The sequence below is a fragment of the Anser brachyrhynchus genome (assembly GCF_964034855.1).
Source record: "Anser brachyrhynchus genome assembly, chromosome: 8".
Lineage (NCBI taxonomy): Eukaryota > Metazoa > Chordata > Aves > Anseriformes > Anatidae > Anser > Anser brachyrhynchus.
This window is the reverse complement of record NC_137702.1, coordinates 31,939,064-31,955,925: the sequence shown is the minus strand read 5'-3', so window position 1 is coordinate 31,955,925 and position 16,862 is coordinate 31,939,064. Positions and strand designations below refer to the sequence as shown.

The 16,862-nt window shown below is 36.3% G+C and overlaps 1 protein-coding gene across 8 annotated transcripts in view; it reads right to left on the bottom strand.

Moving 5' to 3' along the window:
• The window catches only part of EVI5 (ecotropic viral integration site 5), a 78,929-nt gene that overhangs the window by 19,615 nt on the left and 42,452 nt on the right, over positions 1-16,862 (bottom strand). For 6 of the 8 annotated variants that reach the window (XM_080602845.1, XM_080602840.1, XM_080602842.1 and 3 more), the window contains 2 exons: positions 14,425-14,520; positions 3,017-3,112 (listed from right to left, as the gene is read on the bottom strand). In XM_080602845.1, coding sequence (XP_080458971.1) covers positions 3,017-3,112; positions 14,425-14,520 — 192 coding nt within the window. Of the gene's footprint in view, positions 1-301; positions 362-1,822; positions 2,667-3,016; positions 3,113-14,424; positions 14,521-16,862 lie in introns of those variants that run through there. The other 2 variants (XM_080602841.1, XM_080602843.1) reach the window with 2 other exon arrangements.

The window sequence follows — 16,862 nt, the reverse complement described above, 5'->3', positions numbered from 1 at the left end:
TTTATAATCTTACATTATATGCAGAGTTCTGATAACATAGCTGATTTGGGTTACTTCTCTCACCTGTTCCAGTATGGTAACTGAAATTTGGGTGTCAGCTTTCTCCATTACAAAGTCAAGATGTGCCACATCAGCAGCAGCCTGTTGCTCCTGCTCTGTAGTAGCACACCCAAAACCCAACTTTCCACTGGGAGAATTCAGCTTGAGACCCCAGGCAGCATTAATAACCAACTCCTGCTGCCCCATTCTCTGGTGTTTCTTACTGGAGACCTTCCACTGACATGATCACATCACAGGATGGAATTAGAGTATCTCACTACTCCAGGTTCCACTGATAATAGGGACACACGCACTCATATTTCTGGCCAAAGACACAAAAGTGTTTGTCAGAAGGCTAATATGGACTTCACTCCAATTACTTGTATTCATTCAATACATGATTTTTCATTATTTTGTTCCAGCCTTCAGATTGAGAACCTTCTGACGTAAACTTCTGTAAGAATTCAGTACTGCAAGAAGTGTTCAGCAAGGAAAAGTGTTCAATAAACAGAATCATCAATAAGTATCTTGGCACCGCCAAGAACCTTGTGTCACTTCGCCCAACTATAACTTTTGCGTTAATTGGTGTCCAGTTTAAAGTTCTGCAGGTAAAATATATGAAGTGTTAACTTCATACAGTCACTAAGAACTCTATTGCTTTACCAGTGCCTTTTACCTTTAACCAGCTAGGAGGCTGTGGTCAGCCTATCACCATGTCTTCAGGAAGATGACTTCACAGAGTTATTTGTAATTTTTTTTTTTTGCCCCCAGCTTTTGCAAAAGTATAATAAAAAAGCAGCCAAGTAGTATGGTCATTAATGCAGCTACACACGAAGACATTTCAGTGCAGATTTCATATAGTTAGTTAATCTTAATCGGTGTTGACTGAAGTATACTAGTCCTAGCATTTAGCAGTTGAGAGCAAACATTTTTGCCTCTTCTTATTGCCAGTTAAATATTGCTTTTCCAGGAAACACTACAAATGAAGTTCTTCACTTAGCAGCTGTTGATTGAAGACTTCATTAGAATCAATCTACCCACAAATACTACCTACATTTCAGACTTAATCTTACATTATCATAAAAATCAGCCTAGTGGGTTATGCTCAAAATAAAGCCTTAAGTATTACTTTCCCTCCATAAAGCCTGATTGTGCCTGAAGTGTTACTTTCCCTCTAAAGTTTCTATTTAAATACTAGACAACTAGATATATTAAAGTACAGGAAAAAAGTGATTAATAAACAAGGACTTCCAGGATTAAAAAAACTGTAAGGAAGCATTCAGAGATGCTATCAGCTTATAATTTGTTTAGTATATAAGGGTTTCTTGCTGCTGTTTCTATATATTCTAGAATGAGATATTTTGTTTCTATAGTTTAATTCTCAAACTAGGTAAGCAGTAAGCCATAACAAAGTGCACCACTGGGAGAGAAGTGCTCTTCTACATGGAATTATGTGAACTCTAGTATTGTAGAGATTCGTATACTCCCTAGCTGGCCTTTTCCTTTAAGCAAATAGAAATACTATTAAAGATTTGTCCAGACTTAACTGTTTAGGATTCACTAGAATGACTCCATCATTGTTCTCTCAGATAACAAACCTAACCTTCCTTCCAACCTGTTCACAATAAAAACAAACACTTGTTTGCCTTCATGAAAAGAGTGTTGCTCAGACAGGCATATGACAATTGCTTGTATACAGAAAATTATTCAACAGCTGTCCAACGGTAACCCTACTTTTTCCCCAAAACTTTTAATCTTTTAAACTTACACTGAGCAGAATCAGTACAGTTCTTTTTTTCTTTATTTTTTTTTCATAATGCAAAATACACAAGGTATCTGGCTTTCTGGGAATTCTACAAGCAACGTTCTCATACAAAGCAAGCTAGTTATAGTCCTTTAATGGAAAATGCCAGGTTATTGATTTTTAAATTTATTTTTTAAGTGAGCTTAGTGATCAGTAGAGGTGCTGGACTGATGGCTCTAGAGACTATCTTCTATCTATAGAAGAGACAGCATTCCAAGAGCCTCTGCTATATTATAACTCTCAAGGGATGGGTTCTAAGAGTTTGAATCTACTAGGGTTGTTACAAAAACACTAACTACACTTAAAGAAAGGATGTGCTTATTTAACAAAACCAAAAAGACAAACAAAATTATTGTTGTATTTGTTTACAATTCTACAATTTTAAGCTACTCTATCAGAGCTGTCTATTAGAATGCATACAGAAGCATACTAAAATGCAGTGACGACTGGGCATTTTGCACATAACAGTGTTAAGTAAAGACATTTCTTCACAACATACGACAAACTGAAATGAGCCAGTGAGCACAGCAGTTACACAAGCCATTTCGGTTTCAAGACCTTCTGATCTTTTTAACTAAGAGACAGTTATGACAACTATTGAAGCAAGGAAGTCTGAAGACAAATTTCATAGGCTAAAGGCTTTGGCAGTTTAAAACTTAATCTGTTAACTGATATTAAGCAAGCATCCTTTTTCTTTTTAAGCAATCTCGGTACACTACCACATAAAATTCGTCCTCACAATAGCAAGTACCAAAAGAGATCTCCACAGACTCTTCAGCTTGTACAAACGCAGTTTAGTTTCTAACTGAATTATCCTCAAAAGCTGTAACAAATAAAGACAAAGGGGCTTATTTTCACGCACATAGCTCTGAATGCAGCAAATAACAACACAGCACAATGTATGATCAACTCATGAAATCAAGGAGAACACAAGATGGAACATGCTGGTCTCATTTAATGTCAAATCATATAATTAAGGGGATTTTTGTTCTCTTACATCCCAGGATACAAGGGCAAGACTCATATACAAAAGTTAATTCAATTCATTTAAAATAATTTACGCTGGCAAAATCAGGTTCTGAAGCTATAATAGCTACTTGAAAAGCAAGACCTACTACATTTAAAATATGACAAAAGGTGCAAGTGATCAGACACTAGAATTTTATCACTTACCTCATGATGCAGCTCAGCTATCTGATCTTTCAGTTCTCTGATATACTGGTTAGAATCAGAATTATTAAGCTGCCCTTGAATTTTTCCTTCTTCTTTCTGTTTTGATTTAAAAAAAGAATCTTATTCAAATTGTTCACAGATATGGTATATTAAAATTCTATTTTAACAGCTTGCTTATTTTTGTCACGTACAGACAACATTCACACACACGCACACACAAACCATCCAGCATTTTGCATCTGGTTGAAGTTACAAGCAGGTATAAGTAGTTCAGACCAAGCTGATCCCCTGGGAAACACTGTATGAAAAGGGCTCCCCCCCAAGTAAAATTATATTTATTGTGCAGGAACCCCAGAGAGCAAAAGTGAAGAAAAGAATGTCCCTTAGTACCAATGCTGTAAGAGGTACAATGACAATGACAAATTGGCAAGTAAAAAAAAAGTCAGAGATGAAAAGGTTTGTCAACCTAATGTAGCTCTTAAGTGCCAACGACATCTTTTTGAGCATCTTGAAACGTGAAAGCCTGCAACACTTTCAGCTTATCTCTAAAGGGAATCCTAATGTGGCAATCTCTAAAGGGAATCCTAACGTGACTAAACCAAATTCTTGGCAGATCTCAGAAAAATAACTACCTGCTGCAAAGAACTCTTTTCTGAAAGCAGCCCATGTCTTCACTTTGCTAGGTACAAGTCAACAGCTGTAGGTATGTTGTAGTGTCCCCCTCTACCCTCCAATGAATAATTTCCAAAGCAGCTATAAACTTCGGAAGGTAGAAGCACCTTGATTTTATGCAAGTCTTTAACCTGACTGTAAATCACATACAACCAGAAATCTATAACAAGAAAATCTGGCTTCTCCACCTGTAGCTCATTTTGCTAAATCTCTACATATGCTTAAGAAAGCAAAAAAAAAAAAATCAACTTCAACAGGCAAGCTTGAAGTTACTTGCAAATGGAACTTAAATACCTTGTAGAATGAGAGGTGTCAACTATTCTTCAAAATACAAAGCAAAAAGCTTTAACAGATAGCTTTCCCTGAAAGGGCACCAGGGCACAAATATGTACTAGGACAGTATTTTGCATTCCAAAATCTTTTTGCTGAATAAAGAGAACAATCCTGCATAGTCTCAGTGTTGGCAAACTCAAAGCAATTTCCCTTTCAGAGATGTTTTTTTCTTGCAGAGTATACATCACTAGAATGACTTTCTGATATTCACTGTTAATTTACATATGCACTATTACTCCATGTTGTAAATTAACTGCACAAACTTAGTTTCCTAGCCAATCCATGGCTCAAATTTACAAAAAAAGTAGCAAGTATTATCATTTTTCCCATGCTAAATAGATTAAACAACAACAATGCAAACAAAACTTATCTCCCTTTACAAGGATGACTATTGGTACTGAGAAATCCAAACAGAAGCAACAAAACTTGCAGACCAAAAATAATGCAGTTTACATTCATACACAGAAAAGGCTTCATTGGTATTGAGATTCCAGACAAGAAGGACTGTATCTCTTGCGACAGCAAAAATGTACATGGGAGAAACATTAATCTAAATCCTTTATCCCCATTTGAAATGGACTTTTCCATTTTAGCCTCTGGTACCTTGGATTCCAAATCATGATGTGACCATAAACCACTGTATCATAAAACAAGGGTAAAGTCGGATTTTCACCATAAATTTAAGACAGGTGCCATAACCCTTTTAAAACAAGTAAATATGTGGCTTTACATTGGAATTGAGTGCACAGGAAGACACAAAACAGGCATTTTCCGATTAAATCGGAATAAACAGCAGAGACAATAAAAGTTACTAGCTTAAATTCAACGCTGCACAAATTGCTGAAAACTGCTACTGTATACTATGCAGAGTATATATGCTATTGGGAATTATATATTATCATTAAATTTAAATGCTTTTTATCCCAAATATTACCGTAAAGTTAATGCCAAGTTATTCTGTGATATCTGTGTTAAGTTTGCTCATGGAAGAGCAGACTCTACCTCCAGTCAGCTTAAACTGACTTAAGCTGAATGTCAGCATAAGCCTGGCTTGCAAGGTCCTCATTACTAGTGAAGGACAAGGAAGGTTTCAGTTTTCCTTTCATAACAGAAATTTCCTTACAGATTTTGTAGAGCTGACAACTCAAGAAGTATTTAGCACAAAAAAGGAACCCTGCAATGTGATTTTCTACAAATACATTTTTCAAAGAAAACTCATGCTGTAACTTCCTCTTGCAGTATTCAAAATACTAGAAGTCAGAAGCTGATCCTTTTCACCAGCTGTGGAAAATAAAAATAAAGAAATCAGGTATTTCTACCTCTAACTATTTAAGACTATGTTCTATAAGCTACAAAATATATTTGCAGTGGGTAAATTGGATGGGTGCTACATAAATTTTAGGACAAGGTATTAATCTTCTCAGTTGTTGTCCATCTCTCTGAGCAGCAAAGATGTACATATGCACACATACACACACTTTAAAACCTATTTTAAAGTTGCTTAAAGTTGCTGCTGTTAAATTAGGTTTGTTGTTTGTGTCATTGGTTATTTAAAACACACTCATGCAGCTGCATTAGCAAACCACTGGAAAACATGCAGGCATCAGACATAGCATTAAAATATTTAATTCTTCCGAAGAAGTATTACTTGTTCTCTAAACCAGATATGCAGACAGATGAAATTTTACATCTTTCAGATGAATCAAAACATTTCAAGTAGTTTTATGTCAGAAAATGGTCTTTGTTGTCTATAATTCTTTAAAACTGTAGAAGATTGAAGTTTCTCACCAATATTTTCATATAATAAAAAAATATATGAAAAACTGTTGCATTTTCCAATCATTTTATATTTGCATTAAGTTCATACTACTTGCTAGCAATTTTCAGCTTCTGATGAGCATTTGGTAATTAAAGGCAAGTTTTATTTTGAACAGCTTAAATTTAGTAGTAACATTCTTTAACACTAGCTTTTTATTATTAGAGCAGTTGACAGACATCAAAACCAAAACCTGATGGCAGGAAACTTTCAACATGTGCAGTTCCTTTTACTACTCCAGAAAAGGATACGAACAGCTTTCCCTACTTTTTTTTTCCTATGTCACAAAGGAAGAATACTTACTTCCCAAAATTCTGTCATTCTAGATTTGTTTCTCAGCCTACGCTAGGTTATATGACACAGCACTATGTATTGTTTTTTTTATGGTAATTGTGAAACAAGAACTTAATGTTTTTATAAAATGATCGTGGTATCATCCTAGGGTCACTTTTTAAGGAGTACTGTCAGTGTGTGCGTTATCTTGAAATAGTGAAAAACCACCACCACAGTAAAACCCCAAGTTCTGTCCCCATGCTGGTCAGATTCCCACTTGTGCACCATAATTCTGGATGATGTTAGCTGTGCTTTAATGCTATGTGCCACTGAGACTGCTGGAAACTCCAGACTGTAAGCATACCCATGCTCCAAATATTTGTCTCACAAAAGGAAGCTGCAGAAAGGATTTTTAGGTTCGTGTTTCATTTAGTGGCTTATTAAGCTTGAGCCGTTTCAGCTTAGCTTTTTCAGCCTTGAATATAACACCATATTATGCAGAAATAATTTCTGACTCTTCAAATTTATCTAGTCATGTGGCATGCTGCAACTGATGGTTATTGTTTGTTCTCAGCTCTGAATCTGAATTAAACTTGGCTTGAAGTAGAGGGACAAGGAATTAGCTAGGTTGCAAATGACATACAAGTGGGAAAGAAACTGAGAAGTGAAGATATAACAAGTACTGAATAGAACTGAAACACATGTAAGGACTTTAGACAGTAATACTGATGAATTCTTGCACATTTCATCCTCAACCTATTATTTGCAGGATAAGGTTGTTGCAATTAGTTATGGTTGTTGATATACTGCAGGGTAACGGAAGATAATTTTCGAGGAATAGCTATAGCCCTCTATCATGCATTTCTCTACAGAAATGAGTTTTTCCATTTTTCTGTTCTTCTGCTGCCAGACTTACTTCACTTCCAGATATCAAACTAGTCTGTTCTTTATAGGGTTACTTCTCCTCCTGAGACACCACTAGGAAGGAATATTGAAAATATTTATTCAGACAGGCAGAAATCAATCTTATGTGGATCAAGTCTTCTCTTGCTCCAGTCATTTCAGCCTAGGAACCTGCTGTGGTAGATGGAAGCTCAGCTACTAAGCTTCCATTTCAAGAGTAACTTGAGATGGGGAACAAAGAGCTACCTGCCCAAAGGACAGAGCCTGGACTCTCCACAGTCCAGCCCCAGCAGCCTAGAAGGTCTGAGCCTACATTCAGAACATTTTTAATACTCTTCTTCCTTGTCAATCTTATTATTATTGCTAGTTTCTAGCTTCAAGCATCAAGCCATTGCAGATGTGCTGGAAGATGCATGTTTTAGGATGGATAGATTCAGGAAGTCTTCCACAGCAAAAAAATAAAATTCATCTTAACGGTCTTGAATGCCAAGGGTGGACATAAAGGACAAAGGACATAAAACCTGTCTCGTATAAAGACAGGTAATACAATATAAGGGTTTCTGTTTCCATTAAGTCACATTTTTATATGTTTTGGCTGTAAACTGCCTTGTCCTCCTCATTTAGCAGACAGTTCCACTGACAAAAGAAAAATTAAACTGCTTTCATGTAGGCTGAGTTAATTAAATGCTTCCTATCATAGCATTTACTTCAGTAGGTACCATGCATTTTGCTCTGCATTAGTTTTATACTGTACTTGAGTTGTTATATATTTCTGAAAAAACACTCAAACTGGACTGGTTCAAAAGTGAATGCTTACTTACATCTTAACAAGCCTTTAGGGTATTAACATCACAACTTTTAAAAGGAAATAACATAAGCAATTACTAATCTCTCTTCATAGGGGTTTAAAAAAATCTAAGACGGCACACATAGGATGTGGCTTGTTTTCTTTTTTTTTTTTTAAGTGGAGCATTATTACAGAAAATCTGTGGTCTTTGGGGAGGTCACGACACAAGAATGCCTGGTCTCTAGGCAAATAATAGTAATTTTAAGTTTAAAACAAACATTCTTGAAGCTAGGTAACATATCAAGAAGAAAAAATGTCTAAGTAACCAGAATAGCAAAAAAAATTAAAGCTAGGCAACTCTGTAATCAAGGAATTTCTGTTTAAAAACCCACAGTCATATGAATGAATTTCCACATAAATTTCCTTGAGATATTGTTTCTGCATACTGGCACCAATGCATTGCCTACCTCCCCTTCCCGGGAAGGTTTTTAGAAAAGTTAGAAGAGTAATACCAGTTGGTGCTACATAACATAATTTGAGGGCCATCATCTCAATTTTGCTACTTTTGGAGAGGACTTATTGTCCCCCTCAGACTTTTTCAACTGACGGGCTCTACCAGCACTAACAGGGTTAGAAATCCCTGTACCAGGGAAAAACGCCCTGGTAGCCAGGTATCAGCTCTACTCAAGGCAAAGTTACAGTGCAAACAGCCAACATGCAATCCAGCCTCTGGCCTGAGAGGTTGTGCATAGAGAGGGAGCAGCACAGGCAGCGAAGGAGCAGGAAATGAGCCCTGCAGATCAAAAAAGCAACTGCTAAAACAGAAGTCACTTAGGCCTCTTCAGCTGTAGAAGCTCTCACCTCCCTCACCCTGCTCTGAAGTTCAAGAGTACTTGTCTGCATACCCAGATCTATACCCAGAGCTCCTGAGACAAGAAGTCTGTTCCTCAAAAATTTGCTTTTTAGCTTGAGGAAAAGTTCTGCCCACAAAATTTATCAGTTGAGATACATGGCTGTAATATCAGACATAATCCTCCTTTGTCTGCCTTTTTAAGAGAAAAGCATCGTTACTATACCTTCCCAAGCAGCAGCAGCAAGTTCTCCAGAAGCACATTAACCTGCAGTCTGAGAACTACTGAGTATGTGGAGAACCTCCAGCCTCAATCAGCCCAGAACCAGGGTTCACTGCTGGCAAAAGCAGCACAGGGACAGAGTGCTAGTATTAAATACCTGAAACTATTACTGTATAGTATCCTCTACAAAAATCAAGTACAGTAATAGTCATGACAAAAAGTTTAAATTGAAAAATTCACTGAGAACACCTGGAACACACCGGAGGCCTTATGTCTGTAGTTGCAGGTGCTTCATCCCAAGAAAATTGCAAGATTAAAGTTTTCTAAAACATTCTTGATGATAACAGTTGGAAAATACATGTCAACAAGAAATTAGACTACTTAAATTCGATATCATGGGTTGTTTTCACATTAATAACTATGAACTTAAATACAGAAAAACAAAACCAATAGTTTTATGGGCAGTAAAAATGAAGGGACACCAGACAGATACTGTTCCTCAGACAGTGTATCTATCAGCTTTACTAAAGATGTATAAAGGGTAGGATATTTCCCTCTTTTTTTCCCTGACTTAAAAATATTTACTTAGTACCAATCTGCCTCAGCCTCTTTTCAGGGCAGGCTTTTAAACTCTTACTCTGTGGCAAGATAGCATTAAAAAATGTAAATGAAGTTTATTCAGAAGGGTAAATGTGGTAACTAGTGTCCTTTCAGTGACTTTACAATGACTCATTCTAGACTTTCAAAAAACACATCACTAACATCACACACCACTATTGATAAGAGTAAAAAAAGTTTCCTGTAATTTGAAAAGATGGAAACAATTTCTTTACTCAACAGTTAGTACTTGGAAAAGTTATTAAACAGAGGTCATAGAAAGGCTTCATTCTAGCGAAATAGTGCTAAGAGTTTAAACTGTGGGGGAGAGAACTAGCACAATCATGGATTTCCTTTACAGTTGCTCTTAAAGCAGCTTTGACATGGTTAAAGATAGGGTAAGTGTGACAATTCTCTGAATCTGCCAGGAAACACACCAAGAAGGAAGTGATGTTACCCCCTGTCCAGATCAACATAACCAACAGAAGAATGAACTCTAATAGACAGTTTCCCCTTTAAGATTACTCAGATGTAAAAAGTTTTCTATATTACAAGTGTGCTCTGTACCTCCTCATCCCAATGCAGACACGGACTATTTCAAGAGGATAGCCACAGGTCACCAGCCAGAATGGAAATGGAGAGCAAGGGAGTAAGATGCAGAGCAGAGTCTGCAGCTGCCACAGCTCTGCTTCCTCAGTCTGTCTATGCTTCACTGGCACTGTGCTCCTTACCTTGGCCAGCTGACTAACTGCAGCTTTTAACTACAACTTATTTAACCCTGCCTGAATTTCTCTAAAGCCTCCCTCCCCCCCTTAGCCCATCCTGCCTTCGACTACTACAAGGAAAGCTTTGAAAAAAAAAAAACAAAGAAAACACCCAACCGAAAGAAAACTTCAGCAGTGCAGAGTGACCAACAGGACTGCCGATATGATCGGGAGGAACTCTTGCTATTAGGCCAAAAGTGTAGTTAAGCTTGGTAGACTGCTCTCTCGGCAGTTTTAAGAAAGCACTACACAAACTAATAGTGTGCTAAAGGCTGATATTAGGACATTAAAAGCTATAAGGACATTTAAAGCTATCAGTCCAGATCAAGTGAAAACAAAAAAGATGAATTACATGAGGAAGCATTACATGAGGAAGCAAACCCAGCGTTTTACTGATTGACTATAGGAATAAAGGGAGACAATATCCATTCCTTGTCCTAGCTATCTACTAAATCTTACACAAGAATGAGATAAAAGGGGTCAGAGTACACAGACTCCCATCTTATAACTGACTTATTTTGGCCAAACTAACTTCTGTAAGAAAGTGAAACATCAAATGAGGAGGACGGCTTTTCACCAGCACAGAGGTACAAAAACCTGCAGCCCAGCCATCCAAAAATCCTTTATTTGTTAATGATTTGGTTAAGTGCCCTGTTCAAAACTCAGAAGCCTGCTAAGTACTTCAGGTGATACTTGCTTCACAAGGGCTTCATGAGCTGAATTAGCGAGGGGAAAAAACAAGAGAGCAGAGGACAAAACAAGAGCTGATGGAGTACACCTTTGTTTATATACAACTTCAGGGTTTTTCCTTTGTCACTTCTGTGGCTTAGGCATATGCAACAAATTAAACTTCAGTAACACTTCAGTTTTGTGTTATTTTCATTAAGGAATGCATCAGACTTGTTTAAGAACATCCATCATGCATTGGACTATTTTTTGCACTTCAAAACACATAAGTGTAAAGAGTCAGCGTCAGGAACTGAATGCCTGACAAAGATGAGATGACATTCAGAATATATAAAAACTTCCTAATATCACAATAAACCGACATTTTGCTATACAATTACATCTACTAGTAAGTGATAGAACTACCTCCTTCACCCTCTGTCATTATTACTAACCAAAACTACAAGTGACCCAGAAACTGTGATTTAAATCTAGCATTTGTGTATGTAACGTCAGATCAGTTCTTACGTGGGAGTAGTGATACTCTGTGTTACAGAGTTAACGCCAGTGTCTTGCACCTACACCTACATGAACATTTAAAAAGAAAACCACATGATTTAGGTTAAGCATTTCTATGGACCATGTGGACCTTGCACTGAATCCCTAGATTTTACCCTTGCTTCTCATAAAAGCATCTGTTTTTTTTTTTCCAGGGGAATGGTATGTGTTAACTTCCTCCCTTCACTGTTATCAGCTTTGAAACAATAATCCCAGACAGACCTATTTATGATGCTCCATATTAAGCATGATTACTTTGAGAGAAACCTACACACTAAAGACTAGTCACATGCACTTTATGGTCTTAAATGTTGTATTTCAAATCATTAAGGCAAGCCCAGATTAAAACGCCCTCCACTCTTCACATCAGACCACAGCATCCCAGTAACAAGCTGATCTGAAGAAAATTGAAGGCAGCTCTTTCTCTGGGAAAGAAGTTCTCTAGTATCTTGTCTCTCTGCCTAGACTAGCAGTTTCCTTAAAAGGCCATTTTTTGTTTTTTTGTTTTTTTTTTTTTTAACTGAAGCTCTAGTATCAATTGCATGTTTTAGTTTACTCCTTTGGAAATTAAGGCTTTCCAACTCCATCCGTATTTTTGTTGCAGGTGTTTCAGAGGCCTTTGAGGCCAAGTACCCAAAAAGAAATTTTGACCTTAAGTTTCAAATTTGCTGAGAAAAAACACGCTGGTCAAATACCTATTTGCTTACAGAATCTTACATGCAGAAAAAGTTGTCACAGCCCTATAGAAACCTCTGAAATCAAGTCTGGAGTATCGAAAATAACCAAATTGACATTAGAGGAACTTACTTCAACTAAATCACTTTTGTTTTAAATGTTTCTACACAGTTAACACTCAAAACATGTATTTCACAGCTGAACAAGCTATACTTCAGACTAGCATAAGTTTGAGATGAATAGTTCACCAAAAACCTAACATGGAAACTCATTAAAAGTATGAACCACTGACTTCGTGCTCCAGACTGTACAGAAAGTAGGGCCATTCTCATTCGTGCAGAATGAAAGAATCTTACTAAGAGGTTACAGATCAAGAAATCATTAACAGGTGATGATCTAAGAATACCAAAGAGATGAGAACTTCAAATGTACTTTAATAGGAAACCAAAAACAAGGCAACCTAGAAAATGAGAAAAATGGAAAAACATAACTAAAGATTACATCATGCAAAGTAGTGATTGTGAAAAGGAAGGAGCGATGATGTGGATAAACAAATGAACATGAGACAGTGCATTCTTTGGATGTATAAGGCAGACTTACAAAACAGATTCCCTGCCTGTATTTACCTTCTTAATCCATCTTATATAAGGTATTATAAAAATCTACACACAATTCTGACACCCATAGCTCCAGCAGAAATACGTAAACAATAGAAGAACACTATAGTATGATTAAGCACTGATGATTTGATCTGTCAAACCACAGAAAACAAGTGTATTTACATTAAAATATGAATACAATTCTAATGGGGTGACAAAACAGATCATTGGGGGATTCACTGTTTCTTCATTTAGTAGTAACAGAACTACAGTGCTTTTTGGGCTACCCGTACTAGCGAAACAAACGAAGCAGGATAGCATTTAAAGTCTGTTAAAATAGAAATAATTCAAAATAAACTACTGACTTCTCACCTACAAAATAACATTATTTGAAATAAACGTAATCTTTTTAAAATAAATTGCTAACACAGGAGTAAAAGATTGACCTAAACTCAGCTATTCTCTCGTTATCTTACTAGAAGATAAGTGATTCATATGCAATGCTTACTTAGATAAGTATTTCTAATGCACTGATCACAGCATTATCTAAGCATTATGTGATTAAAAGAAGTGATTACTTTATCTTTTAATATACTTGGTGCCTACTGCAGTACAGGAAAAAATATTCAAAGTGAAAAATCTTTATGCAATCTCCATTAGATTTATTTTACAGTCATTTACATAATACAAGTTGATCTTACAGAAACAAGATGAGAACATGTTACTGTACATTTTTCTCATGCTGTTAGCAAAATGGTAACCAAGACTTATGTAGGAATAAAAAGCTGTTTTAGGAAGCAAGTTAATTCCATATACAAAGAGTTGAAAAATATTTAAGTAGTTGGAAATCACAGGCAAAAAGAAGGCTTTGACACTGTACAATGAAGTCATTGTGAAGGGGAGATTTCAAAGGAAAAATTGACACTAGCATTGCCAGTTTCTAAAAATGTAAGTTTAAAGCTACTTATTCTCTTACAAATAACAACCAAGAAAACCTTTACAGATAGACATAGCAAAATTCAGACAGAGGAACAGTGTAAGAGTATATATGAAGGACAGTATATCCATCATAATTTCTCAAAGGAAAAAAATAGAAAAAGCAATCACTCCCATAAGTGGTTCTCTCATCAAGGGAGCAGTGAGTTCATGGGACTATAAAAGCTCCAAAGGGAACTGAAAGTGTAAGGAACAGCACAGGGGCTAAAGGATACACCTTCAGATCCTACAGTGGCATGACAGCATTAAATAACATTTCTGGTTTCAAGATTTAAACAAAGGGAGTAAGCTTTACAACAAATCCACCAACTGATCATAGCAGAAGAGTAAGTGCAGATAAGGATGCTTACTGGAATTAAAACGTGGGCTTTTTTTAATAATAATTTTCAATCTAATATACTAGTAAAAATTACTAATTACAAGATGAAAAACAAATACAGAAGTCAGAGTTTAAAAGTGTTGCCTTACACAAGCAGCTTGTACAAAAGCAATTACTAACAGCTGACCAGTATGCCCAGAAGATAAATTTAAGGCCTTTGTTTACAAAGGAGGCACATTCAGCAAGATAGTATTATCCCTCTTGGCAAAGCAATGCCTTGTATGCACAGCAAGTTAAAAAGGAAAGAAAGTGGAGGAAGGAAAAAGTACAGAAAGTAATCAGGATCCAGTCACACATTTAATGCCATCACTTATTACCTGGATTTCTAATTCAGCAATATGCTGTTGGAGTTCCACCACAGCTGCAATGCGGTCTGCCTCACGGAGCCGTACTGCCATCACTTCTTCTTTACTCTAAAAGAAGTAATAAATTAAAGCTAACAAATAATACCAGTTTTAATTGATTAAAAACCATGTGCTCCATTTACTCAAAATCACGTAAACAAAGAAAACTTATACCAAAGAGTAGCATACCTACTGATAAGGCATATTCTAAAGAATCCACATTTAATTTTAGCCCATATAATTGTGCAATCATCTGCTATCAATTCCAAACTACAATCCCCTAATACTCATGAAACTTTCAAAAGTACTGTAGGTCCAAAAACGTCCGGGTTCAAACAATACATGTCTTGTGTTCCAGAAACATTATTTTTAAGTTAAGATAAAGCATCAACATGATTATAACAGGCCATCAGGTTATTCTTCCACTTCCGGCTTTGTTAATAAATAGCAAAGCTACATAGAAGTTACTTGTATCATCATTATTTGAATAAGTTTGTCTAAAAGTAATAATAAAGCATTTTAGTCCAGCTATCTTAGTAACAGTATACAACAACGATCTGCGAGACAGTTTAGGATAAAATTCTAATGCCCATAACCTATGATCAGATTCCTGGTATAAGTTTAACAGTGACAGGCAATTCGAGTTTGGACAAGAGAAGGAAATTTCCTTATTTCTATCTGATGTAGCAAGCCCTCAAGACTTGAGAACATAAAACTAATATTATGTTGTCACTAGCTTGGTACAACCACATAGGAAGAAGAGGGATAGATAGTCAGCAACACTTTCAGCTGGAGCACAAATTAGTCTGCTTTTGTCCAGAATAGGCTCAGGGACACAAACTTTTATGGCAGACTCGTGGAACTCTGCAAACTGCAGTTGCTGTGAGTCAGTTACAGTATTTCAGTTACTTCCATGCGTGCTTTCAACTGACAGTACTTAACTTCATTAGGCAGTTTGATCAAGACTGATTTTAACATGCCAAAGTTTATCCATGATAGCTACCTGAAAAGATGTCATTTGTTTTTAAGGTTGCTGTAATGAAAGTGTATCTTCTATAGTATCCAATTAACAGCATTTGTAATCAGTTGATTTCATTTCAGAGGAATGTATCCTGTGCCAGCCAAAACTTAGCTATTATTGCTAAATTCTGCTGCACAATTGCCCACACAAAGCAAAACCCACAAGTCCACAGGATTGCATGAATTTAACTGAAAGCTAAATGACTCTTTGACTTGGTTTGACTTGAATATCTGAGATGAGTCAATAGTGTCGTTCTAGATGGTGCTGATGGCTTTATCACTGAAACGCGGTATGTTCTCAATAATTACCACAGAAGTTGATATGAGGAAAGACAAGACTGGGATGAGGGAACAAATCTTATGTTGTAAATTCCTTAACATAACCGATTAGAGATAGTGCTATGTTTCAAGAAAGTTTGAAGTGAAATTCTTGCTGTAGAAGCACCATTCAGATTAAAGGAAATCCATAACACAGGACACAATGACAGGAAACAATTACTGTATAGGTGGTATAAGATGCACACTTGCTACACAAGTTTTAATTTAAGCTATTATTTAAAGAAAATAAGCTCCAGAACTAATAGACTAGCTCTTTTTACATAGAAGAACTGAGGAGTTGAAAATACAAATGTCTTTTTGATAAACCTTTAAGTAGAAATCTCACTACCTAGCAGAGTTGTAATGACAAATAAAACTAGATCATGCTTCAGATAATTTGAAATAACAGGAGCAGGGAAATAAAATACAAATAAAAATTTCTAATGGAATCAGGAAAAACAAACTTGCCATGTTTAAGGAAATGCAAAGTAGACCTTTAAGTTTCTGTAGCACTAAATATTTTTTAACTTTTGTCTTCATTCCTCAATGACATTACCTGAAAAATCACTGAGACTTTTCCTGCTGCATCAGTGACATTAAATAACCTTATTTCAGGTATTTACACAGCAAAAGTGTCTTTTCAATTCAACCTTGCTGCTATTATCAAGCCAAATTTAAGTCAGTAGCAACACTATAAAGTGACAGGCACTGAATCTACTTCTAGAAGGGCTGTAGATAAGACAAACGTTTTTGCTGGACATCAGCCCTTCACACTTGCCGCATGTACATTACATAGTAGTCAGAGGATACGCTGGTTTCTCATAAACCCAGTCAATTTAGAAAAAAAGGCAGTGATGTCACAAGATTTTGGCTCGGCAAGCATAACAACACTTCTTTCTACTTCAGTTTTTACTTCAAGTTCACTTTAATTTTAAAGTCTCACTTTCCTGATAGTGAAATAACCTTAAACAATCCCAAGCAGTAACTTGTTTGGGGTATAGAGATGGGGAGACAGAAACCTAAGAGAGACTGTTCTAGAACAAGAAAAGAAAACTCGTCATAAATCTTAGATT